Here is a 24,631-nt window from a genome sequence, read left to right on the forward strand (position 1 = left end):
TGTGTATTTGATAAATGGATCAAGGCTTACTTGAATTTTGCCTGAGTGTATGTGTGTGTATATATATATATATATATATATATATATATATGTATACACACACATATATACATATATTACATTATACAGACTTGTAGTAGCAAATGTGTGGACATATATGTACACATGTGTGTGCACATATATACACACACAATACCATGGTATGTATGCATGTAAGAGTATTTTAAATTTGAGCATTTTAGAAAAAAATCAGAATATATTTTGAGTTATGTTTGATCATTCTATGTGACAATGGAAAGGAAAACCATTTCACTGGTAATTGAAGCCTGCCATGAGATAGGGTACCTGGCTGGGGGTCAGTGTAGTCTACGGTGTAACCATCCAGCTGCAGAAGTTCCTGAGGTTCGGCCTTTTTCTCTCGGTAACTGCACATAGCAAATGTGTACTGGCTGACCTGCAGAGATGACAGTCAAGTTGGTGCTGGAACATCCCACCTCACATGAGCCCCCACGCAAGAAATCCAACTTACCGAACCTCTTTTCCTTCTCTAGTGTTCCTGGAATAATACCAATAGCAATAACAACGGTCATAATAATAATAACTCATGTTTACTTAGCATCCTACTTAGTAAGACAACCCTGTGAGGTAGATAGGTGAATGAACTCCAAGAGAATGGAAACTCCTTGAGGGCAGGGACTGTTATATTTTGTCTTTAGTACCTCTAATGCCTGGCATACAGTAGGTGCTTAATGAATGCTTGCTGGATTGAAATAAACTGAACAGCTTAAATATTATTTTCCTTGTTTTCTAGGTTTTGGGATCAATTTGTCGCAAACTGTTGATATTGATCTTGATGATGGGTGGATCTGAGATCAAGTCCTACCCCTGATCCATACCAGCTGTGTGTTCCTGGTCACACATTTAACCACTCAGTGCCTAAGTTACAAAGTATGTTTCTATCTTCAGGAGCAGAAAAGGTTCCTCTCCAGCAACTCCTTTCACCAACAGTTCCAGTTAAAAATGACAAACATAGAAGTTAGAACTGGACTTTAGAGATCTGTCTGTTCATTTTGCTAATTAGAATATTAGAACATAGTGATTCCCCCCAAATCCCTAACTTGAATCCCTTCGGAGATCTTTTTTTTTTCTGTCTAGGCTTTCACTGTTTAGCCTGGCATATTTGGGGGCAGGGCCAGGTTTGTGATTTCATCACCATAAAAAACTCCCAGTGTAGCAATTCCCTCCATCGACGCAGATACTTTGCAATGGGCAATGCCATGGGAATGATAAATTGCCTTTCTAGGTCACACAACTTTCTCTCTTCCTCAACATTCTCTTCTAAAAATCACCATTCTTGTATTTTCTTATGAACCAAAGAGGTCCTTCCTGATTATCATTCCTTTCATTGTCTCCTCCAATTAGAACATAAGGTCCTTGAAGGCCAACTTTTTTTTTTCTTTCTTTCTTTCCCTAACTCAATACTTTGAACATAGAAAGCACTTAATATTGTTTTCCATTCATTTAATCAATTCATTCATGCCTTTTCATTCACCTGCCTCACTCCCGAATAGATGTTGAATACATGTTGGTTAAATGGCACTGAAATGATAGTACAAGGATTATTATCCCCATTTTCAACATCAAAGGAAGAGATCAGTCACGTTACCTCTCTGAGACTCAATTTGCTCATCTGTGATATGAACAGATTGAACAGCCTGCCAGCATCATATTCAATGTGTTCATTTCTTAGATGAGCAAACTCAAAGTCCCTGACCTTGAGCACATTTCCCTTAGTATCCCCAGTGCCTACCAGTGTCTTATTGCACATATTAGGTTTCCAATATGAATATGAGTTCTTAGACTTTTTTTTTTCCTACCAGATTACCCCAGACTCTTTCCTACCTTCCCAGCTCAAGAAATGTGTCTTCTGGAACAATGATAGACAGAATTGTATACCTGGCCTGTTGTTAATCACTAGGTTAGTAAGGTCGTTTGATGACAAACCAAGAACTGACAGAGACCTGAGAGATTGTCCAGACAGATAAGGGAATGTAGGCTCTGGGGGCTGTGACTTTCCTAAGGTCACATGGATAGTAGGTGCTAGTGTCAGGATTTAAACCAGAGTCATTTGACTTCAAATCTATCCATTACCTACTCCCCCCCCCCCATTTATTTATGTTCTGATTTTTAAAATATGATTTATTTTGCAGCAAGCAAACTCACAGTACTTGGTGGGGATCCATATTTTTCTTTTCTTTCCCCCTCTCCCCCCTTTCCTCCTTCCCTTCCTCCCTTCCTTCCTTTTTCTTCCTTCCTTCCTTCCTTCCTTTTTCTTCCTTCCTTCCTTCCTTCCTTCCTTCCTTCCTTCTTCTTCCTTCCTTCCTTCCTTCCTTCCTTCCTTCCTTCCTTCCTTCCTTCCTTCCTTCCTTCTTCCTTCTTTTCTTCTTTCTTTCTTTCTCTCTCTCTCTTTCTTTCTCTCTCTCTTTCTTTCTTTCTTTCTTTCTTTCTTTCTTTCTTTCTTTCTTTCTTTCTTTCTTTCTTTCTTTCTCCCTTTCTTTCTTTCTCTCTCTCTCTCTCTTTCTTTCTTTTCTTTCTCTGTCTCTGTATCTTTTATGTGCTTTGGAAACTCATACATCTCAGACAAGTGGGGGAATGACGTCCTGTCACAAACAATGTGAACTGAATTGGTAGGTGCCAGTCATATTTAAGCAATCTTCTACCCCCAGCCTCGGTAGTGGATGTCATCCTTGATGCTGTAAGTGGCAGCCCTCACTCCTCGGAGTCACCATCTGTATGACACCGTGCATTCCCCATCCCTCCTTTGATGGGAGCTTTGGGCAGTTGGAGGGGTCTCTGTCAGTGTTCAAGATTGCCTGCAGGAGCCCATCAAGCATCATCAAGACCCAGATTGAATATTTAGCATTTTAAAACCCTGAGAAGAGCTGAAAGAAGACTATTCCAGAAGCAAAGGATTCTCCCTGCTTCAGGCTGGGAAATTGGAAGTTGACAATTAACTAACACCCAATGTCTCCGTTAAGGTTGGGTCACTATCTCTGACTCCTGACTTCATTTTATTAGATTAGACATGGCCATGACCTACGAAAGGAATTCCACCTCCCCTCGCTCCCATTTCAATGTGGTCTCATTTTGTTTTTTGTTCTTTTTAGACAAAGATGGAGGACAGATTCAGTTCCAAGATAGCTAAGTGGATCAGAGACTCGCCTCCTCCAGCCTGGTGTGATTTCTTCTGCTGCTAGGATGCAGGGGCCAAGATGTCCATGGTTGTGGAGAAATCATTAGACTTGAGCAAAAAAAGCTCAGTTTTCCCTCTGGATCAATGGATTTCTGCTGCCCTCTATTGGTTTGAATATGATATTTTCCAGAAAAGCAAATCCCAGAACCATGAAAGTTTTGTTGTTCTCTTCTAAAATCACTTAGTGGACCAAAGTGGCCCTTCGTAGCCACCATTCTTTCTCTTGCCTCCTTCTATTGGAATATAAGCTCTTTGGAGGCTAGGACTGTCTGCTTTTTTGTCTTTTTACCCATTGCTCTTAGCACAATGCTTTGAACAGAGAGAGTTCTTAATAAATGACTTTTTAATTCATGTGCTCATTCTTTTATTCATTCACCTATCCTTCCATCCATTCATTCCCAAATGTCATCATGCTGGGGAACCAATTCTAATTCTTTATTTTCATTCTTAACTTAATGAACATCATAGAAAATATTATTTGAAAACAATAAATGATTATAATGAAACTTTAGGACTCTATTTTTTGCATATATATATATATATATATAATAAATTCAGCAGCTAGGAGGCACAGTGGATAGAGCATTGGGTCTGGAATCAGGAAGACTCATCTCCACTAGTTCAAATATGACCCCAGACACTTATTAGTTGTATGATCCTGGGCAAGTCACTTTACACTGTTTGCCTCAATTTCCTCACCTATAAAAGGAGTTGGAGAAAAAAATGGCAAACCACTCTAATATCTTTGCCAAGAAAACCCCACATGGATCAGGAAGACTTGGATATGACTGAAAAATGACTCAACAACAATAAATTCAACTTGTAGTTTTCAAAGCTGTTCTGCTTGTCTATATTTCTTTCTAATCTTTCTTCTGTTCAGTTCTTTGCATTAAAAAAAAACGACAATAAAGAAGCCTTAATGATCCTTCTCTCTCTGTGTCTGTCTCTATCTCTTTCTCTTTCTCTGTCTCTCTCTCTCTGTTTCTCATCTTTCTATCTCTGTCTCTCTGTGTCTGTCTCTCTTTTTGTCTGTCTTTCTCTCCCTCTTTTTCTGGATATTTCTTTCTCTGAGAATTACTACAATAGCTTCCTTATTGATCTCCTTGTCTTAAGCCTATAATCTACACAGCTTTAAAGTAATTTCCCTGAAGGTTTGATCATTCTCTCCTCTTGTTCAATAATTCCAAGTGACCTCCCATTGTTTCAAGGATCACATTTAAGGGCCTACACAATCAGTCCCTTTCCTACTTTTCTAGTCTTCTTATATGTCACTCCCTTCTCCATACACTTTGATCCAATCATTCCGTACAGCTCATTTTTCTGCACAGTTCATGCTCCATCTTAGTTCATGTGTCACCTTCTTCAGGAAGCCTTTCCTGATCTCTTTCACTATAGTTGCTCTTCTGCTTAAAAACCATCTTTATTAATTTTGTATATGGGATGCATATACATATATACCACTTATATAAACATATATATAAATTTATGTATGTATCTAAGTTTATATACATATGTATATATATATATATATATATATATATATATATATATATATATATATATGCTATCTCTTTCAATGAAATGTAAACTCCTTGAAGGCAACAGGTTTCATTTTGATTTTGTACCCACAATACTTAGCAGTGCCTGGCGCATAGTCAATCACATAAATGCTTGTTAATTGATTGACTAATCTCAGAGGTCACATAGTCCAACCTGTATCTAAATGGGAATCCCCACGACAACTTATCTGATAATTGGTCACCTAACTTTTATTTGAGGACTCTAATGAGGGGAGCAGGGACCCACAACCTCATGAAGCAGCTACTTAAGTTTTTAGATTGCATTGTTTCTTAGGAAGTTTTTTTCCCCCTATCGAATCTACATTTCTTCTGTCTGCATTTATACCATTGCTTCTGGGTAAGTAGAGCAAATTTCATCCTGTGCGTTAAGTGGAGATGGAGCTATTAAAGTTGATAATACAGAAATGATAGAAATAATATAAGAGCACAGAAGCATCCACTATCAAAGCACTGATTCTGTGAATTTGGATTTCCGTGTCTTAGTTTGTTTCACATCCATTCATCTCTTTCTTTCTTTCTTTTTTAAAGTAGCATCTTTAATGAAGACTTGACTATTGCTGCCCCCTTCTGGGAAAATGGTTGAAGTTGCCATTGGTAGATCTAATGATGATAAATTTCCCTGGCTCCATTAAAAACAATTAAGAGACTTTTCAACTTTGGTTTGACAGCTTACATTAAGAAATTAGAAGGATTTAAAGAAATGTGTTTTCTTGAAAGAATTCAGGGCTCTTAGAGAGGATGTAGCCCAAGTTTCCATATTTTATAGTGAAGGAATTATGGGTCAGAGAGGTTAAATAATTTGGCCAATTGGAGGGTTAGAGCAGAGGCAAGAATTGAACTCACATCTTTTGAATCTTGATCTTGGGTTTTGATCCATATCATTTCCAGAAAAAAAATCTCAGGACTGGATTCATCTGCACTTTTGTTTGTGGGTTAGATTATTGTTGGATTTTGAACTGGGGTTAAGAGATCATTAAATGCAATGTCCATTTTACAGGAGAAGAAACCGAGGGCTAGAAGAGCAAAGTGACTTTTCAATCGTCCTAGTCTTCTCCAATTTTCCAGCTTTGTGCTGAGAGGATACTCATTCTCCATTCCTTTTTTCCTCCATGTGTCTCTACTCACCTTCAAAGTTCTACTCACATGATCCCCTCATTATCTTAGAGATATAAACATTCTCTCCCCCACAAACTTCTTGAGGAAAGGGAATGTTTCTTTTTTGTCTTTGTATTCCTGGCACTTAGCACACTCTTGTCACTTAATAAATATTTACTCATGAGTTGATAATCCAAGGGTCAAAAATAAGCAGGTATCTTGGGATTTGAATCCAGATTTTCTGACTATGGATGTCATTGGTACACACTAAATCCACCAATTGCTGTACACCAATTGTTGGTGAATCTTGGTTTTAACAAGTAGACACTGCAGAATTAATGATGATCAACTTTGACCCCTAAAGAGAAGGACAATATTTAAGATTTGGAAGCCAAAATCAAGAATCACCTCTACTCTTGCTAGAGCTGTTACCACTCAATTTGGCAAATTTGCTGAATTTGGGAATGACCCCGGGCAAGTCATAATTTCTTTGAGACTCAGTTTCCTCATCTGTAAAATGAGGGGATCGAACTAGGTGGCTGCCAAATCTCTGATCCTATAAGTGCAATCTTCTTGGCACAATAGACTCAATGTTGGACCTGAATCCATGATCTCAGAACATTGACTTTCATGGAAAATTGATACTGTATTTTGATTGAAAAATTAAATCTCTACTGTATTCCACTTCTTTGTGAATTCCTTTGTGAAGAAATTTAATTTTTAACCACCATTCAAGACAAATGCTATGGATGCTGGCATTTTCTTCTGACTGATAAATGGGTCATTGTATCATCAGGAACCAGGGATTTCCCCCAAACTGGATAAAACAGGATTCTTATAAAATCAGTTTGGGGTTGGAAACCTGTCAGTGAGTGGCTCTATAGATCAAGACACAGACACTTAGCACGTTTGACCTGAATAATACCTAGCATTTATATAGCATTTTATGGTTCACAAAGTGCTCTGTGTGTGCACATGAATATGTTGATGTTTACATATGTGTGTGTATAGTATGTGTATGAATATATATTGTGTAGATGTAGTCAGTGTGTAAATATAGTGTGTATAGTGTGTATGAAAATATACATGTAATGTGTATATCAGGGTATATAGTGTATGTATTAATATATATTGTGTATATGTCTGTAGAATATGTGTATAAATATATATAGTATGTATAAATACAGTATATATATGCATGTGTATATAATGTGTTCATAGTGTGTATATATTTGTAGTGTTGCATAAATGTATATATATAATATGTATGTGTGTATGGTGTATATATAAATATATGTTGTGTATATGTGTGTGAGTATACAGTATATATAAATATATACAGTATATATGTGCATGTATAGTATGTATGTGAATATATGGTATGTATATGAGTATATGGTATGTATATATGCATATACACATATAGATCACACATACACACATGCACATATGCATATATTCATACATATAGATAATATGGTCTCTGATTCTCACAAGCATAAGGGGGTAGGGATTATTATTATCCCCATTTTACAGATGAGGAAATGGAGGCAGAGAGAAGTTAGGTAACTTGCGCAGCTGGTACATGTCTGAACATGGTTTACCTGTCTCCAGGTCCCATTTTGTTTCCTGGCTTTCTACAGTGAAAAGATCTAATTTTGAAGATTCCAACAATCCAGCTTTTGAGGAAAACTGTTTTGGAAATTTTGCCAACATGTTAATTTTTTGAAAGGGGAAACATTTCGGAAGAAAATCGTGAATTTCTTTTTGTTATTGTTGTTATATCTGGAAAACATTACATGTTTCACTGTTTTTTTGAAAGAAAAAAAAACAAACTCTGAAGTATTGGCTTTTATTGAAACTCTGAACCTGGAGCAGTACAAAGTGTTATTTATTCATTGGTGATAAAATGAAAACAAATATCCCACAGCTGTTCTATTACACGAACATTTACAAATAATAACTCAATCAGCCAGCCCTTCCAAGCTGGGCTCAATCACTGCCTCATTCAAGAGGCTTTTCCTGCTTTCCCCAGTTGTTACTACCTGACCCTTAATCACTTTCTATTTCTGTTTTGTGAGTGTATGTTGGTGTGTATATGTGTATATGTGTGATATACATATGTATGTATATATATATATATGTATGTGTGTGTGTGATATGCATATATATGCATGTGTGTGTTTTGTGAGTGTATGTGTTTTTATATAAAAGTGTATATGTATTATAGATATGTGTGTGTGTATAAATGAATATATATATATATAAGTTTATATACTTGTTGTTGTTCAGTTATTTAGCCATAGCTGACTCTTTGTGATCCCATGGACCATTTCATGCCAACACTTTCCATGGGTTCTTCTTGGCAAAGACACTGGCAAGGTTTGCTACTTTGGTTTGTAGTGGAGTGAGGCAGACAGAAGTTAAGGGAGTGCCTATGATTTCAGAGCTAGGAAGCATCTGGAGCTGTATTTGAATTCAGGTCTTCCTGACTCCAGATCCAGTACTATATTCACTGAATCATTTAGCTGCCTACATACACAGGATGGCCTTCAAATCTTAGTGTAGTTTTTAATTTTTCATGATAAAAAGGATTTATCTGTGAATGTGGTATATCTCTTCCAGTAGAATGGAAACTCCTTGAGGGCAGGGATTGTTTCAATTTTGTCTTCATATCTCTAGCAAATAAAACAGGGATTATTAATCTGTGACTCATAGATCCCTGGGAATTTGTAGATAGATTCCAAAAGGTCAGTGAATTAAAAAAACACAAAACACCAATGTTACTATTCCACTATAATTAGTTTCCTCCAAAATCCCATCTATTTTACTTTATGTTTTTTCTGAGAAGTGGTCCATGGATTTCTTTGAACAATCAAAAAAGAACGAGGGGGAATAAGGGAGGAAAATAATTATATAGCATCCACTATATGCCAGGCAATGTACTAAGTATATATATATATATATATATATATATATATATATATATATATATATTACAAATATTGTCTCATTTGATCCTCATAATGACCATAAAGGGTAGGTATTATTATTATACTCATTTTACAGTTGAGGAAACTGAGGTAAACAGAAGTTGTGATTTGTCCAGGATTGTGACCCTAGTAAGTTCAAGACATACAACTTAAAGACCTTTTAGAACACCACACACAGTACCTAGCACAGTATAAGGGCTTAATACCTGTTTGTCTCACAAGCCAGACAATCCTAATATAGGAAATGATCCATCAAAGACTTTATAGCACTGCTTTAGGACATATCTCACAGATGAGGGAGTCAAAATCTATCTTTCTCCCATCATATTCACTCTCTTTGCTGTTCTATATTTGGTAATTCACAATATCACCAGAAAACATTCTGATGTTGTACTTTTTCAAGTTGACAGATACCGAGACTTGGGAATAAATCTGAACCCTTACAAATCAAAATCATGAGATCATAAGATTAAATCCAACATTGAGACACTATTATGCTGGGAAGACTGAATTCTTGGGATGATGAGATCAAATACTTCTAGCTAGAAGGGGCCTTGGAAATCATGGGAGTCCAATCCTTGCATTTTACAAATGAGGAAACTGAGGTTAAAAAGCCTTAATGACTTGCCTAAAGTTATGGAATGCCACTATCATAAATGGTGGTACATGAAATCAAGTCAACCCCTAACCTAAGTTTTTTTTTAACTATATCTACTATTCCATTCTGCCCCAATCAAGTACTGATGTACGCCACCATTAATATACCAAGTGGTCTCAGGAATCAGAGCTCCATGATCGATACATCAAAGTTCTTGGCACTTGAATGGATTATATTCAGCCATGTCTGAATTTTGATGAAGGGGATCTGTTTCCAGCAAGCTTTAGGTTCATCATTTTCTATAATTTCCAATCTATATATTTTGGCTTTGCAGTTAAAACATATACCAAGGTTCTACCTTCTAGATTTCTATAGAATTTGTACACAGGTAAGCCAAGGCTAGAAGAAAGCACGACTGAAGACATAGGAACTCTCTTTCTTGAAAAGAGAACATTATCCTCTCTGAGATTCATCCTGACCTCCACCAAATGTTTGTTCCTTTGTCACAGCAGGCAACTGGTGTTGGTTGGATGAGCCATGTGGCAATCTGAAAGCCACTTGTGAGTGGGCCGATCCAAATGCAAGGAACATGTGGTCAGAGATGATCTGGGAAGCAACATTGAGTGGTGAAAAAAAAAACGTTGGGTTTGGAGTCAAGGGGAGTGGGTTCTATGTCCTTTCCAGCTCCATTTCTGTGAACTCAGGCAAGTTGTTTAAGCTTTCTGAAATTCGGTTTCCTTATTTTAAAACTGAAAATAATAGTACTACTATCGTGGAGATATTTGTGAGGATCAAACGAAATATACCTAGGACTTGGAAAATATAAATGTCTATGAGAGGCAGCATGGTGTCATGGATGGTGAATTGGGCTAGGAGTCAAACAGTCTTGGGTTCAGGTCTTATGGCTGATGGCCAACCGCTAGCTGGAAGGCACTTTAGAGATCACCAAATCCAACTCTTTCATTTTATAGACAAGGAACCTGATGCTGAGAGAAAGTAAGTGAGATATTTATGCAGGGTTGCACAGATGGTAAAGTCCAAGGCAGGATTCAACCTTAAGCCTTCCTAATTCCAAATCTAGTGCTGTAGTCATGAGCCCTCCTACCCCCAAACTGCCTGGCTATTGTGACTGAATTTCATTGGCCTGTCAGTATTCTAAATGAATCTGGGTAATAACTGCACTGCCAATCTATATCAATGGAAGGAGATTATTGCACAATTTTTTTAAAAATGATATTTGCATCCTAAGTCCAGACCCCTTGTGTTTATTGTTATTCAGTTGTGCCATGATTCCATTTTGGTATTTTCTTGGCAAAGATACTGGAGTGGTTTACCATTTTCTTCTCCAGCTCATTTTATAGATGAGGAACTGAAGCAAATAATATTAAATGATTGGTCTAGTATCATACAGCTAGTTAGTATCTGAGGCTGCACTTAAACTAATGAAGATGAGTCTTCTTGACCCAAGGGAAGACTTATCTTCATAGGTTTAAGTTCAGCCTCAGAGCAGCTCCGTGCTCTATCCACTTCACCACCTAGCTGCCCCGAGATACAGAATCCTAACAAAAAATCCTTAGAAAGTATCAAAGAAACAAAAATTTAATATGTTTCCAATAAAGTAAATATAAATGTAGAGTGTTGGATATTATCTAGGAAGTGTTTTGAGCAAAGGGTGACTTGTTGAGCATGACATGGTGGGGATTTCTTTTGCCAATGGTTTGGATTCAATGTCCACTGAGATTCCTTCCAATTTTCAAATTCTGTCATAGTTCAATGCCATAATTTTATAGTTGAGGAAACTGAGATCTAAGGATGCCCAAATCATTATAATTCATTAAAAATGGATTAGAACCAGGAACCAGAGATTTGACCATCAATCCAAGGCCCTTTTTCATATATTGGTGGTTCTACAATTAAATAATTGAGGTATATATGACCACAAATCTGTAGAATGAATGGAGAAAACAATTGTTTTCATGGGTAAATATGAGGGGATTCAATTGAACCAACAATAAATTCATGGTAGAAATAAAGATTTTGTCATAAACCATGTTCTACAAGAGCCTAGTCAGCAACACAGAAAGATAGGTGAGTTTGGTCATCCAAGCATGGACCAAGCATTACATTGTTAGTTCACTGTGGAGTACAACTAAAGGAATACTGGATCTGGAGTCACAGGATATTGGTTTAAATCCTACTTCTTACACTTCCTGTGTGACTCTGGGCAAGTCATCCATGTCTTGGCTTTTGTCTCCTCCCCTATAAAGGGAAGAGATTGGACTAAGTGATCTCTAGAGTCTCTTTCAGTTTTTATGAAATATAGAGGTAGATACTCAGCATTTGTATTTGTCTGATGTGTGTTGTTCACGTGTATGTGTATGTATATGTGCATGTATGTGTATTATATGTATATATGTGCATGTGTGTGTTTATCTCATCTTAAGACCATGATATCTGGGATTAATAAGCAAAGTAGCCATTCTCCCTTTTGGGTGTACTACTAGGACTAGTGGAAATAACTACTTTGCCATTTTGCTTATTGTATGTCCTGTATTGCTTGCTATAAATAAGCCATTTGTAATTAATCTTCTGTTCTTTTGATTCTAGTACTTTAAGCAAGAATCCTTCCCAAAGGATAGTTTTCACAAATCAAAATAAAGGACAAAATGGAGGAATGGCTTTACTCCCTCTTCTTTTCCATGGGGTGGGGCAGAGTCTGAAGTTATGATTTCATTAGTATGGGGATCTCCCAGGAAGGAAAGTCCCTTTACTGTCAAAGATCAGCAACTTGCCTGCAACCTAATTATAAAGGGACAATTGGGGAACTGAGGGGATAAATGCCTTGGTAGCAGACTAAGGATATTCTTCTAGGCTCTAAGTCACAGTCTCACACTTCCCTGATGGTTTTCATCAAGCAGCTACTGAAAATTTTAAAAAAAGGATTTTTCAGGATGTTGGATCTATAAGAAGCTGAATCCCATGATATCTGGAAAAATCTGAATGACTTGATTTCTTTCCATTCTCGATGCAGGCAGCAGTTGACAAGGCCATCCTTGCCCTCTTGCTCCTCAAAATTCTAGTTATCTTTATCAAGGACATTGATGTACCGCTCACACCTGGTTATCTGTTTCAGGGAAAGAAAGCATCATGAACCAGTGGGAGGAAAATACTGAATTTGAAGCTAGAGGATGTAAGTTCTAATCCGGCCTCTGACATTTGTTATCTAGGTGATTTTGAAGAGAACTGCAGTTTTGTTCCCTTAACTGGAAAATGAGGTGGGGTGTGGGAGGTCAGATTTGTTGACTCTGTGATCCTTCCAACTCTTGAGCTACAATCCCGTATTGAGTTTTCAAAAACAAAGCATACAGCTGTCAGTCAGGAAACTGGACTTCTAATCTGCCTCTAACTAGCTATGCAATCTTAGGCATGCCATATAAAATAACAGTGGCAACAATAATAGCCTTTATTTTGTACTTTAAGATGTGCAACACATTTTAAAAATATCTTATTTTATCATTACAACGGTCCTCAGAGGTAGGTACTATTATAGACCCATTTTTATAGATAAAGAAACTATAGCACTCATTGTTTTTCCTCCCACCCCAAACCCTTGGAGTCAACCTGGACTCCTCATTATCTCTCACTGCCCATATCCAAGACATTGCCAATGCGGTATCTCTCCAATACACCCCCTTTTTCTCCTCTGACATTAATGGCCCACCCATTACCTCATGCCTGAGCTACTGTAATATCTGTGGGTGGGTCTGACTTCCTCAATCCCTCCATCCTCCATTCAGTCCCTCAAGTGATTTTCCTAAAGCTCAGCTCTGATCATGTCACTTCCCTACTCAACAAACTTCATTGGCTCAAATGTTCTATTTGACATTGAAAGCTCTTCATAACCTAGCCCCCTCCTCCCTTTCCAGTCTTCCCTTTCTCCCTGACATATACTCTCTACCCCAATGACACTGGCTTCCTTTAAGCCCCAAGTAAAATCTTACTTTCCATGGGAAGTCTTCCCTAACCCCTCTTTATTCTTTTGTTAATAATTCTCTATTTATCCTTTATATAGCTCATTTGGTATATATTTGTTCATATATTGTTTTCCCTATTAAATCATGAGTTCCTTGAAGGAAGGATTTTTCTTTTCTGAGAACTTAGCACAGTTCTTGACACATAGTAAGTTCCCAATAAATATTTACTGATTGATCCATAAAGCACACAGAGACCACACAGTCAGTAAGTTATATTTGAACTCAGGTTTTCCCGACTCTGGGCCCAGTATCCTATATATTGTGCCACTTGGTGTCCCTATGTCCTAATTTTCTCAGCTGTAGGAGAAAGGAGTCAGGCTAGATTAGAGATTTTAATAATCTTTTTTTTTTGCACCATAATGCTCTTTGGCTTTCTGGTGAACTCTTTATGTTCATTTTAGAATAATTCTTTTAGATGTATAAACTAATTGACATAGGATCAAAATGGAAATCAAAGGTTAATGAAAATAAAGATGTCATTTCCTTCCCCCCATCTAAGTTTATGCATCCTTCTGAAATCTATCTGTGGATCCTTTGGGGTTCCAAAGACTCAGGCTAAGAACCTGAGAACTAGATGGATTTTCTTGATTTACCATTTTAGATCTTTATAGGACAGCTTTAAATTCTGTAAAAACTGCATATCCTAACGTGAAAGATCAATTAGCCTCATACAGTTAGAGATCTCTTTCTTTAGTATTGATCTAATTCAATTTAACCATTATTTCTTAAGAGCCTGATATGTGCCAGATGGAGTCCCAGGTTCTGAAAATACAAGGACAAAAACAGAGATCAGGAATACTTTCTGGTAGGAGGAAACTCCTGAGCTAAACTTTGGGGAGAGCTCAGGATTTTATGAGGCAAAACTGAGGCAAGATTTGCCTTACAGGTAGAAGTGACAGTATGCAAAACACAGAGAAGGAGGTGGGAGGTTGTTTAAGGGGAATTGCTAGGGAGGCTGGAATATAGAGGTTATGGTGGGGGGCGGGGTATTTGGATATGAAGTTTGGAAAGGTGGGTTGGGACCAGATTGTGAAGGGCTCAAAGTGCTGAACAGAAGAGCGTGCCTTTGGTTCTAGAATCAAAAATAGGGCAACACTAAAGATTCCTTACCAAGGGAATAACGTTGGCAGACTGGGCTTTGTGGGAAGATGGGCAGTTGTGTGGAGGATGTTTGGAGGGGGGGATGAGAACAGGAGCAGAGATCAGAGAGGGGGCTATGAGGGGTTGGGGAGGGAGAAGATGAGGGCTGGAAGTAGGGCCATGAGGACCAAGGTGGAAGTCAGGAAAGGGCAGGGGAGAGAGGCAGAAAAAATCACCAAGATAAGAAGCAGGTAGCCATGAAAGCTGCGCTAATCTATCTGTACCATGTCTCTCTCTCTGTCTCTCCTCAACTTTTTTCTTCTTCTCGTTGCCCCTCTCTCCTAATCTCTATCTCCCTCTGTCTCTTTCTTTCCTCTGTCTTTGTCTGTCTCCCTCTGTCTCTCTATCTCTCTGTCTCTGTCTTTCTCTCCCATATTCTCTCCTTCTATCTCTCTCTGTGTCTGTTTCTCTCTGTCTTTTTCTCTCTTTTTCCACTTTCCTCTCTATCTCTGCCTCTTCTCTTTCTCTCTGTGTTTCTCTGTCTCTCCTTATCTCCCTATTTCTGTCTCTGCTTCTCTCTTCCCCATCTCTTCTGTGTTACTCTCTCTGTGTATCTCTTTCATCTCATGCTTTATCTGCTCTCTCTGACTCTATTTCTCTCTGTGTCTTTCTGTCATTGTCTCTGTGTCTTTGTCTCTCTCTTCATCTTTCTCCTCCCTTGCTGCATTGACACCCTGGAGAACACACCACCCTCTATTCTCCTGATTCCCTCCTGGTACCACAACTTTAGGAAGGAGCCAAATCCTGCTTCACCTGACATACACTTCTTCTCTCTCCAGACTTCAAATTCTTGATCGTCCTCACTTATTGCATTATCAAGATAAAATTGCTCTGCCCCAGCTCCCTAAAAGGGTTTGCACCAATAGAAATTCATTTTCTCTGTTGTGTCCTTGTTTTTATGTCCTCTGCACTTAGCACAGTGCTTGGCACACTTTAAGCCCTTAATTTTCTTTCCTTCCTTCCTTCCTTCCTTCCTTCCTTCCTTCCTTCCTTCCTTCCTTCCTTCCTTCCTTCCTTCCTCTCTCTCTTCTTTCTTCTGTTATTCTTTTCTTCCTTCATTTATTCATTCTTCCTTTCTTCCTCCCTTCCTCCCTCTTCTGTCATTCCTCCTTCTCTTCCTCCCTCCCTTCCTTCCTTCCTTCCTTCCTTCCTTCCTTCCTTCCTTCCTTCCTTCCTTCCTTCCTTCCTTCCTTCCTTCCTTCCTTCTTTCTTTCCTTCCTTCCTCCCTTTCATTTAAAAAAATTCATGTGGAATCCTAATGTGTTGCCTTCTGAATTTAGATGAGGTAATCCACTGAGTGTCTCTCGGCTAGGGTCAGATCACCTTTCCTGTAACCTAAAAATCACTGCTGCACCCAAATTCATCTCGATTATGTTCCTCAGGCACAGGGAGGACCTGACATCCTGAGGAAAATGGCTTGGCAGAATAGTTTGAGAGCATACATTATGAGGAAAGTGTAAATGGGCTCAAGGAAACCTCAGGGCCATTTTCAGCAATTTCATCCACCACCCTCTGCTTTTTCCTATGTGGAGCAATTTCTCCCAAATAATAGGTGATTAGACCCTTTTCTTAGATTCTTAGTCATTTAAAAATTGTCAGCAGAATGTCTTAGGGCAGCAATTAGCTTTTCAAGGATGGCAAGGACGGATGGCTCCCATAGGGTGGTGCTCGGGCCATATGGTTTCCTCATATGAATCAATGCTTTAGAGCTAGAACTCATCTCTGAAGGTGTTTAGTTCAAACCCCTTCATCCTACACAGGAGGAAACTGAGGCTAAGAGAGTAAATTATTTTGTTCCAGTTATCCAGATATTAAGTGATGAAGGCAGGATTAGAATCCAGATCTTGGATCTCTACGTCTCTGCTCTTTCTCCTATATCATGTTGGCTCTTAGGAGGTACCTCTTGACCTCACCAGCTTACACTTCTTCCTTTCCTGAGCTCCCAAAGGACTGTTTACCAGTGGTGTTGTGAAATATCTTCCCCTATCAGGAAGAACCCCACCTGACAATTATCAGATATAACCAATTCCCAGACTATCTGGAAAGGAACTCTTTATCAAAACCAACTGTCCACCCCCCCCCCAACTTCTGGGCATTTTTAAACAACCTTTGAGATATTTATGAGCATCTTTAGGCAGTTCTGGGACCTGGTTTGCCAGATACACCCAATCTGGCTCCTGATCCCTTCCTCTTGATTTTGCACTTTCACTTTTCTGATCTCCCTGAAAAAAATCCCCACCCCTATATTTCCCCTATAAACGATCTAGGTCTCTCTCCATTTCTCTCATTTTTCTGTCTGTCTCCTTCTCTCTGACTATCTCTCTGTCTCTCTCTCCCCCACACCTCCCACCACATGATTCTTTCCCTTTAAAGGTGCCTTTCTCCTTGCTCTAGCTAACTCTGGTCAGTCTAACCTTCTAATCGGTGGCTTTCTGCCACCTCATGGAGTATTTCCTTTCTTCTAGTTGTGAGTTAGTTCCCCTGGGGAATTTGTCTTTTTCCTTGCTTACTATATTCTCTCCCATATATTTCATATTTGCCACTTCTGGTTTCACTTCTGGTGCTTTTTTTTTTAACCCCGTCATTTTGTCTATGACCTTTTCCCCTAAATAAATCCACCTTTTGCCAAAGAGAAGGGCCAATGTGAATTTGTCACATGCTTAGACATGTCACATGTCTATAACCTTTTCCCCCAAATAAATGCACCTTTTGCCAAAGAGAAGGGTCAATGTGAATTTGTCACAATATTAGGTATTGCTATCTTGACCTCATCATTGGAATAGTGGACAAATAATGGGTTTCCAGCATGGGAGACAAACTGGGCTTGTCCCCATATCCCCCCAGGCAAGTGATCTCACCTTTTGAGGTCTCAGTTTCTTTTTTTTGTAAAATGAGCAGCTTAGAAATAACTTCTAGCTCTGTCTATATATCTCTATCTATCTATCTATCTATTTGTATGTATGTATTTTAAAACCCCTATTTTAATGCAGAGAAAATAAAGGCACAGGAATTAAGTGACTTGTCCAAGATTTTACAAGGCAGGACTTGAATCCATGCCTCTGACGTAATAAGCAGAGATGTTTTCCAGTGTAGAGCCCATGATTTGTCTTATTAATTATACCGTCTTTCCAACTAATCAATTATCTATTTTCTTCCTCTCCCAAATTTCCTCTGAACTAAAAAGCCTTCACAATTGGACTAACTTACCATATTTTTTTCAGCTTATCACTTGACTGATGACTCTTTTTATATGCAGTCTAAGATATGTAACTTGATTTCAATTAAGCATAAGTTAATTTCTCATGTGACATCACCCAGGTTCAGAGAGAATTGCTCTTGATAGGGGGAGAAGAGATTTTTTTTTCTTTTTCCTTTCCTCTTTCTCATTCCCAAAGTTGACCATATGGGAGATACTAGACTAGTAGGGGATAATATATATAACCAGAAGTAGAAAAGCATAATAAAGTTTCTCTTAAGAAAAGCATACAGCTCTGTTGTCTCATTTCCTGTCTAGATGTTAAGTAGTTTCTGGGTTGATGATTTGGGGGAACTGAAGGGGAAGGCAACTTCTCTATCTCCCTTCCAGCCTTAGAGACTTTAAGCAGCACATGGTCATCTCCATATTTGTGGTTATTCTTTCTTGATCTTGGATAAACAAGTATTCCTGGGTGGATATGTTCAAATATCAATCAACCTTATAAATTTAGGAGATCCAGAGGTTCCAACTGAGTTCTCATCAGAAACCAAAGTTGATGGCAAAGTCACTGGAACCAATCTCAATTACCACAGCATTTGGGAGTAACTGAAGAGGAACCATTAGATGGACATGTCCAAACATTGATCATTGCAAAGTTCACAGAGATTTCATGGTGACAGCTGAGTGATGGATCTAGCTTGGCTACCAATTAACTTGACCAGCAGAGAACCTATAACCTTTGAGAAGCCAGTTCAGTGGGGAGTTCATTATTTATTAGTATAAACACACCCTGCAGTCAACTTCATCAGGGTTTCAAAATGGGAGAAAAGGACTTCAGGGACAGTAATCAGGAGGTATTCCCTTTGAGCAACACATAAGCATCTCATTTTCATTGTATTCTAAACCCATTTTTACCCTGGATATTGAGTCTATTTGTGGAAGAGTCCTCCCTAAATCTTCAGGGGGCATATTTTGAAGCAACTACTCTTATCTATCATCCCCTTCTTTAAAAAAAAAAATCAACTAACTGAAATATAGCTACTTGGTATTAATGTTAATGTTAAACACACTGTTAGGGGGTTGTGCATAACAGCCCTAGAAACTCAGCCCTTGCCTAACCCTGCAATTTTGACAGGAATGGTACATCTTTTGGGAACTTCAACTTGGAAGCGTTTTGCAGAATGAATACGTGAATCTATAAGAGATGATATAATGGAAATAGTACAAAATCTTAATACATCTTCCATAATGGCAGTTATTTAGACACATGAAAGATTGAAATTTAATTGATGTGGAATAGACCATGACTATATGTGTCACTTAGAAAAGTCTTAGGGAGTTAGTCTGATGCATACAGAGGTTAAGGGAACTGTCCAGGTCCACACAGGTAAGGAATATCAGCTATGGGATTTGAACCTTTATCTTAATTTAGCCTTCAAGTTTAAATACTTTATTTTATTGTTCCACCCCCTTAAAAATTAGAACAGGCAGTGAATGGAAATGTTACCTGGACCAGTACAAAGAACCTTTTCTTCCATCTCTTCCAAACATTCTTACCAATGGCCCATAAGTACCTAGAAGGGGAAAAACAAAAATCAAGTGAAGATGAGTGGGTGACAATATTATTTTCCAAAGCCTGATATATATATTGTATTGCAATTATTGTACCCATGGGAATATAAAGTCTAATGAAAAATCCATCATGAGTTTTCAGGAAGCATTTATGAATGCAGCCCTTTAAAGGGACTAATTGGGGCAGATGTTGAAAATTTTGGGTGCAAAAACTGCTTTAAAATATGGAAGAAAATATGGGAGAAAAGTTGAAGCTAAACCCTTCCAATTGTGTTGATGTTTTTTACTTCTGGTAAGATCTAATTATTATTATTTTTTAAAAAAGCATTTAATCTACCTTCCCCCATTATGTTAGAAAAGAGAGCTCCAGTCTTTGAAAGGAATTTCCAGTTAGGACCATCCCAGTGCTTCTGTGACTGGTGGCTAATTTACATGAGGAAATTCTCATCATCATCAGGGGAGTTTTTTCACCAGCCTTTTCTAGCATAGGCACTGAGTGTGTACTATGTGTAATTAGGCAGTAACACCTAAAAACAACAGAGAAATCTCTAGCTTTAAGAAAATCTCAAATAAGAAGACTCAGTTTCACAAAATGAACTAGGAGATGGTTCTTCACTTGAAGAAGCAGTCCTTAAGATTGCTTTGATACCTTTCTCTCTCCCACCTAAGCTTTGAAAACACAGAGCGATAGGTCCAATTTTGATTTGCATGGGACTTTTTGGATGCACACCTGTTGGCAAATATAGAGTGCAAGATATCTCTATTTTAAGATCTGTGTGGCATATAGATCATAATGTAATTTTACCAAGGTAATCCATGTGATGTACTAATGAATTAAAAAAATAAATTTGATGAGCTGCAGCAAAACTCAGGTCCTCTGACCTCAACTGTAATTGGCTCAGGATCAGGAGAACTTGAATTCAAATCCAGCCTCAGTCACTTATTCTATATAATTCTGAGAAGATCCTTTAAACTATTAGGCACCTAATTTTCCCAACTGTAAATGGGGACAATAATAGCACCCAACTCTCAGGATTGTTGTGAGGGTAAAATGAGATGACATATGCAATGTGCTTTGCAAATATGGAAGCTTCATGAAAAGTAAGTGATTATTAAAATTCTGGCTTTGTTGTTTCCTCCCTGTGTGACTTTGGAATGACTTTGCCTGGATTTATTTTCTTCTTCTGTGAAGTAGCAATATTGATAATAATGCTTTCTATAGTTTCTTTCATCACTGAATGACTGAATAATGAGATAGGAGTTTCTGGGGCATCATTAGTCTGCTCTGAAGACAATGCCTGGAGAATTCTAAAAATATCTCGAACAATGATTGTAACACTAAAAGATGCTTAGAGACTCTCGAGGTGACTGGAACATATTCACTTTGATGTTTGAAGTCCAAATAATTTGCAAAAAATAGATTCACTGTTTTATTGTCAACACAATATTTCCTTCTAGAATTCAATAGTGTATTGCATAGAATTATTCTTAGAAAGGACCCAGAAGCCATATAACCCAATCTCTATCAACATTATATAATCTCGTATAACATTGAGTATATCATATTGGTAGTTATTCATTGTATTCTTAAAATCCTTGCCAGTCACTGGAAGTTTTGATGCTGAAGTAGCCCATTCTGCTTTTTGATATCTCTAATTGTTAGGTTTTTTTCCTTATTTTGAGCTGAAACTTGCCTTTCTATAACATTCACTTATTGATCTTATCTCTGATATCTGGGCTCTGTAGAACTGATCAAATCCTTCCTCAGGACAACCCTTTAAATAACTGATGATTGTTATCAAGTGTCCTCGTTAAATCTTCTTTAATCCATGCTAAATATACCAGGGCCCTTGATCATCTTGGTTATCTAATGTTGGTCTACATCTCATATTGTCAATAGTTCTTCTACAATGTCATATTCCTTATTAAATACAAACTCTCTCTATATGGCCTTTAGGCCTTTCCTTGAGGTACTACAGTGCCATCACTAAAACTTAACTCTACACTAATGAGCTGCTACATCACATTGTTGATTCATATTAAGCTTGTAATCTACTTAAAATTTAAACTTTTTTCTTGCTTCCTTTATTCTGCTTTGATGTAGTTAAATTTTTGAATCTTCTGCAGACTTTTTCATTTATCTCTATTTAATTTTAAATATTGATTTTATCAGTCCATATATTAGCTATCCCTCCCTAATTTAGATTATCCAAAAGCTGAATAAGCATCTTGTTGTTGTTCATTTATTGAGTTATTTGCCATTTCCTTGTCCATCTCCTTTTATAGAGGCAAAGAGGATTAATAACATGTCCATGTAACAATATTACATGGCTACTAAGCATCTGAGGCCAGATTTGAATTCAAGAAGAGGAATCTTCCTTTCTCCAGGTCTGGTGCTCTATCTACATGCCATATACTTCTCTATATCTTTTAGAAGCAAAATCTATAGTTAACACATTAATTCAACAAGCAAATAATATGTAGTTGCTGGGTGCTGAACATGAAGATGCTCTTAGAACATCTAGAATAATGGGATTTTAAACCTGGGAAATCCAAGTTCACTTAGTCCTGCCATCTCTTTTTATAAGCCTAAAGTTTGCTCAAAGTCCTGCAGAACTGGGTCAAGAACTTAGACCTTCTGACTTTTAGTTTAGTCTGCTTTCCCCATCCATGTATTTTATTGGATCTCATTCCATTAGAGAGCTCCATTTTTAAGGAGATTTTTTGGGCCTTTCGTTGAGGACATAGGCAGGCAAGAGGCATGGAGTGCTGGTCCTAGAATCAGAAAGACCCAAATTCAAATCTCCTCAGACACTGACTAGCTGTATGACCTTGGGCCTCCCTCAGTTTCCTCATATGTAAGATGTAAGTAATGAAAGTACCTGCCTCCCAGGGTTATTGTAAGGATGAAACAAGATATTTATAAAGTGCTTTACAAACCTCAGAGTGCTACATAAATGCTAGCTCTCCTCACCATCATCATTATGATTGAGAAGAGCATTCTAAAACAATGTCTTTGAAATCTGACATTGCCAATAGAGTTGGGCAAATGGGCAATTTATTCCTGTGTACATTGCTAAGGTAAGGAAAGTGAGGAAATTGTTCAGAATTTTATGAACCAATTGAACCAAGAGGGCAGAAGCTAAATGCCTGAGCTCAATTTTCAAGGGAATAAGTTGAATAAATGTGAGAAATGGAAAAAAAAACACAATAAAACTGTCAAATTGAGAGGAGATTAGGATGACAAATTTTTCTTCTGGGGGTTCATGTTACCCAGAAAAAAAAAAGTTTGTTTTTTGTTTTTTTTTTCCCTAAAAAGGATTAAAGAATTAATTAATTAATAGAAATCTAGATCTAGAGCTGAAAGAAATCTTAAAATTCATCTAGTTTCAGCTCCTTATTTTATAGAAAAGGGAACTGAGCCTCAGAGGTAAGTGAATTGCTCAAAGTCACATGGGTACTCAACACCAAAACTAGGATTTGATTCAGACTCTGAATTCCTCACTCTTTCCATTCCTCTCCAAATCTTTCATTTATTCACAAATATTTCTTAATGACCCATATCACAAATTAGTTAGCATTTTATTTTCAGTGGCCTTGTGCTGATCCAAGGAAATTTAGCCTCACAAACAATAAGCGCTCAATAAATGCTAAATGATGACTACTTGAATATATTGAGTGACAGTTTTCATTTTTTCACTCAATGAATAATACAATCATGATTTTTTTTTAAAAAATCAGACTTTTGTTAATAACTATCTGAATTGTTACACATTTTGAAATACTAGAGTACAAATCAATTTTATTTAAGCCAATACTGGCTGTGACAAACTGAATTTAATTGTTTTTGATCCATTGTATTAATCAGTTTCTAAAAAAACCAAAAAAAAAACAAAACAAAAAATCTCATTGGTTTGAACTTGTACTCAAAATGTTTATTTTAAGTTTTGTCTTTAAATTTTTACTCTAATTGAAACAATTTTATCCTCCACATCTATGATCCATGTATGGTCTTGGATTAGTCAATTTACTATTCTGGGATGTAGTTTCCTCAACTGAAAAATAACTTCCTTTCTAGATCTATGATCCTATGATCCATTTTTAGGGTAAAAAGCAAATTAGGACAGATACAGTATCAGCTATTTGTTTACATTTTTGTTTTTGTTTTAATTATTCTAAGAGGTAGCATTGATGGGACAATAGCTATATTTCAATTAACTGATTTTTTAAAAAGAAGGGTATTTTAACTTAGATGATAGATAAGAATATTGCCATTAAATGACCTACTCACTTTATTGTTGTTCATTTACAGTTCACTCATGCCCGAGTCTTCATCATCCCTTTTGGGATTTTTTTTGGCAAAGACACTGGAATGGTTTGCCAATTCCTTTTGTAGTTCATTTACCAGATAAAGAAACTGAGGCAAAGTCCAGTGACTTGCCCAGGATTATACAGCTAGTAAGTGTCTGAAGCCATATTTGATCTCAGGTTTTCCTGACTCCAACCTGGCACTGTATCCATTGGAATACACCTGGAAGCCCCAAGACTCAGGTATTATAGTACAGATTTTTGATAGCATGGTTTTCATACTTTAGGGCATAATCCTAAAATGCTTGTATTGTGTACCATGTAGATAATGTCAACGGTATCGATGCATGCTGCCTCTCTCATTTTGTAAACCAGAGTCATAGAGCACACATCTAGGATGAATAAAAGCAATCTGGATAATTCTGCATATATGTTATTTCAAAGAGAGAAGATGATAATAGATTGGAAATGTAATTTCACTGGTCTAGGAAAATGAGAGGAAAATCTTTCACTTAATGTAGTTTGACTGTGTCTTTGTAACTTCACAACTTCCAGAGTGTCCTGAGTGATTTACTAACTTGCCTGGGATCAAACAGCCATTTTATTTCAGAGGCAGTATTTTGAAGGCTGTTCTTCTTGATTTCAGAGACAGAGGGAGAGCTTGTGATTTGTTGGAATATAAAATAGAATTCATTGACTGTAACTAAAAGTCAAAGGAATTTAAATTCCCTGAGACAAATGTTATTACAAGCTTCTGAATCACTTTAGATAAAATTTCCCCCCCCAAAAAAACCTGTAAGATGAATCTTCTATTCTTGTAACTCTGAAAAGATGAATGAATGAGTGTGCTCAGAGCAAAGGC

At 37.4% G+C, this 24,631-nt stretch overlaps 1 protein-coding gene across 1 annotated transcript in view; it reads right to left on the reverse strand.

Annotated features, from left to right (window-relative positions):
• The window catches only part of CADPS (calcium dependent secretion activator), a 535,079-nt gene that overhangs the window by 189,574 nt on the left and 320,874 nt on the right, over positions 1 to 24,631 (reverse strand). The window contains 2 exon segments of the mRNA XM_031953509.1: positions 346 to 454; positions 19,397 to 19,463. Coding sequence (XP_031809369.1) covers positions 346 to 454; positions 19,397 to 19,463 — 176 coding nt within the window.

The sequence above is a fragment of the Sarcophilus harrisii genome, chromosome 1 (assembly GCF_902635505.1).
Source record: "Sarcophilus harrisii chromosome 1, mSarHar1.11, whole genome shotgun sequence".
Lineage (NCBI taxonomy): Eukaryota > Metazoa > Chordata > Mammalia > Dasyuromorphia > Dasyuridae > Sarcophilus > Sarcophilus harrisii.